At 43.8% G+C, this 10079-nt stretch overlaps 1 protein-coding gene across 1 annotated transcript; it reads left to right on the top strand.

Annotated features, from left to right (window-relative positions):
- Positions 1-731: 731 nt before the first annotated feature.
- On the top strand, positions 732-7033 carry NMRK2 (nicotinamide riboside kinase 2). The gene is made up of 7 exons (XM_010562278.1): positions 732-757; positions 2216-2306; positions 3732-3780; positions 3976-4147; positions 5816-5887; positions 6414-6520; positions 6948-7033. Exons 1-7 carry the CDS (start codon positions 732-734, stop codon positions 7031-7033), a joined length of 603 nt encoding a protein of 200 aa, XP_010560580.1.
- Positions 7034-10079: the final 3046 nt, after the last annotated feature.

The following is a 10079-nucleotide window of genomic DNA, read 5'->3' as shown; positions in this document are numbered from 1 at the left end:
CTGAACAACTTCACTAATAGGAGTAAAAAAAAAAAAAAAAAAGAATTGGCTCCCTTGCCTTCCCTATCAAGGTTACAGAAACAAAAAAATTCCTTCTTGTGACATTCATGGATGCATTGCAAATAATCAAATAGGAATTGGGAAAAATGGAGAGGAAGGCAAACAGATAGCTTGCCTAGCTTGAAGGAAAAAAAAAAACCCAACACTGAATTGTATCTTCACACACCTCTGTACCTCTCCCAGAACTCCCAAAGGAATTGTGAAAAGGGGTGACATTTCTATCTACCCCATTACTAATTTAGGCAAAGGAAGAGCTTGCCAAAAAGCTATTTATAGCAAAGCCAGCAAGGGCAGGGGAGTGGGGGTCCACAAGGGTTGCAAAAACAGGTGCAGCTGCAGCGCGCATGACCCCATCCGCCGAGGTGAGGATTGGCTAATCCCGGGTCGAAAATATGACATCTGGGGCTCATGATAGTCACAGGGCTTTTCCATCAGCAGGCAGGGCGGAGAAACAGCGGGGAGGGAGGGCAGGGCGCTGCGGTGGGGCCCTATAAATTAGAGGCAAACCCGCCTTTTCCTTCAATGAAAGAGTAAGGCAAGGCAGGGTTGAGTGGGTGGGGGAATAGAAGGAAGAGGATCAGCTGTAGGGTTTTTTCTGCTGAAAGTAATTTCAGTGCTTCTAAATTTGTTTTTTCTCACTGCGTTCCTGCTAAGGAAGCAACTCTACAAAGATGAAATACATCATAGGCATCGGAGGGTGAGTTCCTGTTAATATTGTGTATATATATACACACTGCTTTTTCTTCCCATTTAATTGTTGTATGTAAGATGATCTAAGGCTTAGCGATTATATATTTGACTATAAAATATTACAGGAGTCTAGAAATGATGCAACTTGCTGACTCCTCACTTGTGCTGCTTAAATACAGGAAGCTCTGCAGGGTGGCATTTACCAAACTTTTATAGGATTAAGAGGAGATATGCTGAAATAGAAAAAAAAATATTTCAGGTAAATTTGTAGGTCAGATGGAGTGGTGTACCTCAAGTGTGAAAAAGGATGTTTTCAACACTCAATTAGGCTTTTAAAGCTTCTCTGAAAGACAAAGAAGAAAAAACCGTGCTTCAAATAAGGGGGGGGGGTTGTGTGTACAAAAAACTTTTCTTTTCTCCAGCAAAGTAGAAGAAAGGCTGCGTGTGTGCTAGGACAGGGCGACAGAGCTTGGCACATCCCTGCCGACTGCAGAAGGGTTTGCAAAACTGCCACCGGGCAAGACCTTGAATTAGAACATGGGTTAAAGACAGCGTGAGACTTCTATAGCCTTTGAATAATAAATTAGGAATAAGCACATTCAGACTTGACGACTCCCTGCTTTAGAGAGGAAAATTATTCAAGCCTTTTATATTAAAACGGGTTTTGCAGGTATAAAGAAGTCTGAGTCATACTCTGAGAAAAGAGAGAGCTTCCCTCATTCATTATTCATTTAAGGCATTTTTAAAAAACAATTTTCGCAAGCCTTACTTTCATGGGCTGGCTTCTTAAGCTGGTGACCGTAAGCCTCCTAACGAGCCAGGGTGTTTTCGGGCGATGAACGCCGGCAAGGGCTTGTACCTCGGAAGCTGCCAGCTCCCTACGCGGGGGCAGACCGGCCGGGCCTCAGCGGGGAGAGAAGCCAACGCTCACCAAAGCCCCCCGCGGGGGCTGACAGGGCGCCCGCAGGGAGGGCAGCTGAGCGGTTGGAGCCGCCCAGCCTCCTCCATCTTGAGGAGAGTGCCCGCCGAAGCTTGGCCCAGCTCGGGCAGATTGGCGGAGAGGCAGAGGTGGGGGAGCCCCGGGCAGCCGCTCTGAGGTGGACAGAGATGGCGGCGCGGCCCCCGCGCTCCCTCACAGCGCGGCCGTTGCAGCGGGCGGGAAGCGGGGCGGCCGTTAGGAGCGGCGCGAGCCGCCCGCCGAGCCTGCGAGGGCGCGCGCGCGCCGGACACAGGCAGTTGCCGCGGGGAAAGGGCGGGGCGGAGGGTGGTGGCAGCCAATCGGCGGCCAACGCGCGCCGTGGCGCCGGCGAGGCGGGAAATTCAAATGGGCTGGGCGCGGGGGTCGCCTCCCCTCAGAGCGTCCCGCTGAGGGCTATGGCGGGGGGTCCTAGCGGTTCTCCCAGGCGGGAGGGGTCCCAGCGGCTCTAACGCGGTTCTCCCGCCTCTTTCTCACCTCTCCGTGCAGTGTCACTAACGGTGGTAAAACCACCTTGACCAACAGAATCATCAAGGCGCTCCCCAACTGCTGTGTGGTCCATCAGGATGATTTCTTCAAGGTAAGCTGAGCTCCTCCCCTTGTTTAAAACATTAACTGCTGCTTGTATGCGTAGTGATAGTTGTAGTAGGTCCTCCATGTAAGTTTTATATACTTGTGCATGCTTTCCAATTAAGTTTTGACAGCTTAGGAGCAACAAACTTTCTGATTTTTACTTTTTTTCCCCTTAAATATATGTATTTATTTTTTTAAATTACTTTGGACAAGTGAAGCGATGCTGACCTTTACAAATGTATGTGTCAGCTTCCACAGAAGCGGAGCTTGGCACAGCCAAGCACAGAACAGTTGCAGCACAAGCTTCCTTTAATTTTCACAACAGATCTAACTTTAGGTCAAACTACTGATCTAAGTTACAGGTTATTTAATGTACTCTGCACAAACCATTTTTTCTATGTTGTGTTTTCCTCCTTATTTAATTTAAATAAGAATGTTGCTTCTAAATACTACTTCAGGATTTAAGCACCCCTACACTGCTTTAAATATAGAAGGACAGTTGTATTGGGGAGCTTTGACAGCTCCATGTCAGAAACCCAATTAAAAGATAGCTAAAGATCAATACAGAAGACCTGTGCTGACCTGATGCCTTCTGCACCGAGCCTGGGAGAGCAGCAGGGGAAGTGGGTCAGATCAGAACTGCGTTACCAAACGCTGTCAGCTTCGGCCATGCTGTGGGAATTGCAATACAGCTGGACCCCACCATATGTGGAAGTCCAAGAGATGTGGCAACATACTTGAAGTTGTGTGGAGCTCCATGCCACCACACAAGGTGCTCTGGCATCGGCAGCCACCTGGTCGGTTTGTCCTGCCTTTGCAGGAGCACGTGCCATGTGAAACAGGAATGAGACACTCGTTTGGAAGAGCTTCTTTGCAAGAAGCCTCATGCACAAATTTGGTCAGATACAAGCCCTTAAAGTAGAGGAGGAATTCTGTCTGACTTTCCATAAAGATCTATAGCTTCTCACTTGTCAGTTTAGCTGGCAAATGCTAGTACAAGTAAAGCTGTAACTAAGTGACCAAAAGTCATGCTATGCTGACCTGCGTTTTTATTAGAGCCGTTAGGAGTTAAAATAGCTATTCTTGAACATGTAAATTTTAGCAGTTACTTAACACTGTATTTGCATTTTAAGTTCTTATGTTGACTTACAAACAGGGGCTGTAGGATTTTGGCTAATACCACCATATCGAATTATTAACCTAGAACTCTTTGTCCAAAGTGGCTTGACTGAGCCAAGAAAACTTTTCAAAGTTCTTGGGGTTGGTGAAAGATGGGAACTTAAATTTTAATGTAGTCCAAACAGGGTCTGTAATTGTTTTAAGTGAACACTTGCTTTGTTGTGTATTGCAGTAGTGTCCAGGTTGTGATCGGATCTTAGGTAACTGATCACGCTGAGTTTGCAGCAATGTTTTATTGCTCACTATATTTCAGCCACAAGATCAAATAGAAGTCGGGGAAGACGGCTTTAAACAATGGGATGGTAAGAGCAGTGTTCGCTATAGGATGCAGTAATGTATATTTTTCCTAAGTATTTCTTTTTAATTATTAAGATTTAACAGTAAACTTATGTAATTTCAATTTTACAAGTTCATTCTATATTATACTTTCAAGCCTCTGTGGTTCATGGTATTTGATTGTATACCTTTTTCCCACCCACCCCCTTTCTTCTAACTAGTGTTGGACTCCTTGGATATGGAGGCAATGGTGAGCACTGTGCGTGCATGGATTGAGAACCCAGTGAAGTTTGCCCGTTCCCACGGGGTGAATGTTACGCCTGGCTCTAAAGAGCCAGCCTCCAAAGATATCCATATATTGGTCATTGAAGGCTTCCTGCTTTATAATTACAAGTAAGGTTTGGGGAACTATTAACGGTTTGCCAGGGAAGAACACTAGATCCCTAGTGCCAGGACTAAAATTTCCTTTTTACTAATATACCCTTCCTGTCTTGTTGTGAGGTATTATGTGTAAGAATTTGTCTCATGTAAAATGTAAAATTTACCAGTAAATGCTGGTAAAAGTGAAGTGCACAAGGTAACTTTCTCAAGGTAATGTAGGAAGTTCTCATTTAGGGCACACCTTTGAACTCTAGGGCATGGGGAGCTTTAGACCAAACCTGTAAATACTGAGCCAGCAGTGAAGACACAGGCTTCCCTCCTGGTCTCCCACCACCATGCCTAAACCTTGACCTGAAAAGGTCATTGATGAGAACAAGGAGATAATCCATTCTGCATCAGCTCCTTGGAATCTCTCCTGGAATTTAGGAATAGTTCTCATGTGATACATGTGCTTCTTTAACACTGACTAAATTGAGCTTGGTAATTAATTGTACATTGGAGCAAAGATCAACCTGGTTTTGGTTTGGGTTTTTTTGTTGTTTGTTTTTTATATGGGGAAAAAATGCTTGGCAGGAAGATGGGGAGACTAGACTAGCAGTGAAGAGAAAACTTCCAATAGCTAAATATATAAACGTCAGAAAATTGCATGCTATAAACATGACAAGCAAAGGATTATTGGCTCCAAACTAGACTGTTGTTTACAAAACTCTTTCAAGAGAACAAGCTGTGCATGACACTTAGCAAAACTGGAGTTGTTTATAAGCTGTACCATAAGACAAGCAGCACCATTCTGGCTTTCCAAACTGAATGGAAAATATAAAATGGCAGTCTCGGACTATCATGCCAAGAACTGCTAACTGGAGATCGTGCTGGCAAACTGCCGGGTGTTCTTGGCCTGTCCCTGAGGAGGTAACTCTCGGTGTCTCTCCTGAAGGTTACAAATACTTCTGAAGCACCCTGACTTGTTAATGGGAGCCTTTCCTTAGTCCAAAGGGAGTATTTAATCCATGGACCTGGAGCTTCTCAGTTCATACTATATCAAGTGTTTATGCAATGCTCAGCAGGCTTTTAGAAGTCTGTCGGTCCCACCAGGTTCAAACTAGATTTGCTTTAAGGATTTTTCAGGGTTTATTTTCCTCAGCCTAATAGGAGTGCAATGCAGTAAGCTGTGGCAAAGCTAACCCCCTGTATTTCTGGAAAAGAAGATGAGCTGATGAGTTGCCTCATGCATGGGCACACAGATTTAGTACATTTTGACAGCTTGCTTCAGCACAACAGGTCAGGTGGTTTGATAAGTCATTTCATATCAAATTGATGAATCACAACTTTGGTCTACTGCAAGCAGAATCTGAAATTATCTAGAAAGAGTCACGGTTCATACCCCAGGTCTTCCCAGCCTAGTGTCTAATCCTCCACAGTAACTAGTAGCAGGTATTTGGGTGGTAAAAGTACCTGGCATACCATTCTGACCTTCAGAAAACAGCATTCTCCATGTTTTGTAGCTACAAATAAACCTACTGTACGTTAGCTTGTGTCTTAATGAAAACACTTATTCTTCTGTTGTCTATGATAGACACAAATACGAGAGATGTAGAAAGATTTGTATGGCTTTCAGGGGTGTTTGAACACTTTTTGCTGTCAGAAAAAAAAGACACGTTCTTTCTTTCTACCCTACCCTAGACCACTGATAGACCTATTTGACATACGCTACTACCTGGCAGTTCCATATGATGAATGCAAAAGGAGGAGAAGGTAAGAAGATTCTTTGATGTAAGTCTAATCCTTCCTTCCAATAAAGACTCTCTACTAGAGGAAAGCCTTCAGACTACCTTTATGTTACTATTAAGGGGATATATTGGAATTATGAATTGGCATTACAGTTGAAAATTTTAATGTAAGTGGAGAAAGAGACTTTCGTGTGGCATTTTCTGAAACTTTAGATCTGGCAGTTCCCTTTGTGCGGGTTGTCTGGAGATCAGCACACTGGTGCAGAACGAACAAGAGTCGCTGCATGCTTCCCCATGAGCATCAGTGAACCCTCAGAGACTGCTTGCTTTGCTTTCATCGGCTACCTGTAGCTTCTGTATTCACTTTGGGTGCTAAAATAAACTTGTTGCAAAACACAGACCAGTATCGATGAGAAATTGGACTGTGACAGTCAGCTTTTACATAAATGCAACTGAGCAGCTGTCAGATGAACTTCAGGCTTCAGCAGTATGCAAGAGGCAGTGTGATCCCAGTAGTCCTAATGTTCTTTTTTACTTTTTGATATTTGCAGTACACGTAACTACACTGTTCCTGACCCACCGGGTCTCTTTGATGGACATGTCTGGCCCATGTACTTAAAACACAGGAAAGAAATGGAGGACTGTGGTGTTGATGTTGGTAAGCCTTCCTAAATACAAATCCTTTGGCACCATACTTTGGATTTTAAGGAAGTCAGTAATTTAATTCAAGGAAACTTTAACTGTAATGATGTGAGGCACTATTTTTACTACTAAGTTGTAATCCTGGCCTACTTTCTGTCCAGATAAATATATGCAGTTTTATAGCTAAGAACTTCCTTCCTTTGTTTCACATTATAAGCACTCGGGGCGGGGCGCGGGGGGAGGCCATGGACAACATAGACAAAACCCACATTCTTTATAATGGGATAAGAGATTTTGTGGGCCATAGCTTTTCAGGAAGGTTCAGTTTTTCTAATTGGAAAACGAGCTTGTCATTTAGGTCAATAGAGCATGAAAGATTTTTAAACTACAGAAATTTTGTTCTGATAGGAAACCTACAGCCTGACTCCATCTTCTTCTTTCAGTTTATTTAGATGGACTGAAGTCTAGAGATGAACTTTACAATCAAGTCTTTGAAGATATTCACAACAAGCTTTTAAATTGCTTATAGGTGAATACATCCCTCCTTCTGAGGGGGTAAAACATGAGGGACTGACTGCTGGAAACAACCTGCCCTTACGCTTGGATAGTCACACTTTCCCCTCTTGCTTTTCAGGGTCTCGGAAGACCTGAAAGACCCGTGTACAGAATGATGTAAATAGTACTTATTAGTTGGAATGAGGGGTTTATTTATGTAAACTCTTCTTATACTGTCCTTTGGAAAGTATCTTTTGTATATAATTGAAAAATGAAGATAACTTATTCACAACTATGATGGACAGGATTGTTTTGTTTTGTGGCTTGTTTTTTTATTTTCTTATTTTGTATTCCACTGGCTTAAACAAGTTGAAAACACATTTTTATAATAGAACAAGTGGAGCTGTATTAGGAGAACAACTGACTCTTCTGCTTATGTGCTTCTGCAGATATTAAGTCTTTATGTAATGGCTTGTTTGTAATGTCATCTCTAAAATTCAGTAAAAATCAACTTAAAATCTCTCTTTTTTTTTTTTGAGGTCCTGTTTTAATATGTCAGTTACCTTTACTGTAGTAGAAATAGGCAAAAAACTCCCCCCAAACACACCAACAGCCCCTGCTTTTTCATATGACATTTGAAATGTCATACCTGTGTGGCCTCAAACCTCCTTTTGTGTGTTGCTGCTTTGGTTTAAGTGATAACACTGGCCTGGAAGCCCAGTTCTGACATCCCAACAAGAGTGAGATTCTTGGAGGTGATTATGGGAGGTGAACAGCACTTCAGATATTTTTGAAGTGCTGGTATGAAACCAGGTTTATGTCAGCCTCGGCGTTGTGGTGTTTCTCACTTCACACTCAAAACAAATTAGCGTGTAAAGATACTACGGCTTGTTTTGCACAATAGTCAACTGCTCCCAAGGTGGGAAGTTTGGACAGAAGCCTCTAGTTCTGCCTTTTGTGATCCAAACAATAATGTTACTTGGTCCTAAATTCTCCAACTAGCTGAGCCTCAAGAGGTGGAAATGGCTCTATGTGTGGATTTAAAATCCAGAGGGCAAATTGGTGGGATTTCTCAGGGAATGAGAGTAGCAGCCTCATATTAAAATTGTGCTACCTTGGGAAACTCCCTTCAGGAATTTGTAACTGACAATGCCATCCTAATTTCAGTTTGAAACAAACAGCATTTAAACATGTCCTTGGAGCACACGTGCAGTCTATTTACCAATAGACTTTTCATTAACTTGCTGTGAAAAAGTTGTAAGGAATCTGTGCTGTAGGGAGCTGTCCTTTATAGCCCTGTGTAATCTGCCTTCAAAATGTGTCCCACAAAGGAGCTCACACCCAAGCAGGTTATATGCTTTTGGCAAAATTCTGTGTTAAAGTGCCAGGTACCATGTTCCAACTCTGTAAAATGGAGGTACAGGAGCTTCTGCTTTTGCAAATGCTTCTGGTAAGTTTGTAGAAAGTCCACAGACTTCTTGTTCATCCATGTCCTCCCTTTATAGCAAAACTGTAAGTAAAATATCAGTGGCAGTAGTTTTACTGCTGATGATAGGCTTTTTCTCAGTATTTCAGTGAGACAAAAAAAGCCTCCCACTCCAAGCAAGATAGCACAAGAATAATTTGGCAAACACACACAACTGAAATACTGAAATAAATCATAACATGCTTGAGAAGGAATGGGGATATTGTTCCTGAAGCAAAACTGAGTGGTAGCCCTTTATCTTCCTGCTTATCACGTACTTTCTTTGAGAACAACAATCTGCCTGAGTTTCCCCCTTTATGAGCAGCACAACTCCTATTCTTCACCAGGCTTTTAGGCAGAACCTCCGCCCGTGAGCCAAGTGGTGACCTTCACCCAGGCAGCCTGGTGGGAAGCATGAGTGGCACGATGGTAAGCGCCACAAAAAATGTCACCTCCTCTTTGCCCTGTCTGCTCAGATTGGTCTGTGCTGCCACCAGGCACACCTGGGGCAACGTCTGCACTTGCGTGAGCCAGGGACAAATGCAGCTCGCCATGGCTGTAGAATAGATTAGAATAGTTCAGTCGGAAGGGACCTACAACGATTATCTAGTCCAACTGCCCGACCACTTCAGGGCTGACCAAAAGTTAAAGCATGTTCTTAAGGGCATTGTCCAAATGCCTCTTAAACACTGACAGGCTTAGGGCATTGACCACCTCTCAAGGAAGCCTGCTCCAGGGTTTGACCATCCTCTTGGTAAAGAAATGTTTCCTGATGTCTGGTCTGAACCTCCCTGATGCAGCTTTGAACCATTCCCACATGTCCTGTCCCTGGATCCCAGGGAGAAAAGCGCTGCACCTCCCTCTCCATGTCCCCTCCTCAGGAAGCTGCAGAGAGAAACGAGGTCGCCCCTCAGCCTCCTTTTCTCCAAATGAGACCAACCCAGAATGAAGACCTGGTTGCAGCGTTGTCCTCGGCTAGCGGCTAGCTCCAAGCTAATAATAAACTCTCCACACCACTCTGTGCCTGGTAACTAATTGAGCTTAAATACTGTGGTGAGATAGGTGAGTGTGTTGAGATCTGTCAACCCGCTATCGAAATACACCAGCTAAAGATAGGAAGTGCCATTAAACTGATGTACTAAAGCACATGCGGCACACCACGCATAAAAGGTTCACCACGTTTAAGTACAAAACCTCTCACGTGGGATGAGTGTGGTGATCTTTTGGGCTCTAAAATAACTTGGCTGTGATGTTAGCACAGCTCACTTACTTACTTAGAAGATTTTTGAGCATGCCTTAATTAGAAACATTGGTCCAGAAAAGCAGCTGCCACAGATTAGCAAGAAGTCACCCAAAAACCCACCAAGCCTATTTCAAGGGATGTCTTAAACAGCCTCGTGAAGCAGCCAGAAGTGAGACCAGCAGCAAGTCAGATCCACTACCCTGTCCTTGTGTTACACTGATATTTTCCGATTGTCTGGCCGGAACAGGGACGCCACAGCCAGAAACGAGACACGGATGCTGATGGCATCACCCACACTTCCACAAGCTATAAAAAGGCATATTTCCTTGTGTGAAACCCCATGCATGCCTGGAGAGACCCACAAAACTATAA

Source organism: Haliaeetus leucocephalus, unplaced genomic scaffold (assembly GCF_000737465.1).
Source record: "Haliaeetus leucocephalus isolate CR32 unplaced genomic scaffold, Haliaeetus_leucocephalus-4.0 Scaffold157, whole genome shotgun sequence".
NCBI classification, from domain to species: Eukaryota; Metazoa; Chordata; class Aves; order Accipitriformes; family Accipitridae; genus Haliaeetus; species Haliaeetus leucocephalus.
The sequence above is the reverse complement of the archived record's forward strand: the minus strand, read 5'-3'. Positions and strand labels throughout refer to the sequence as shown.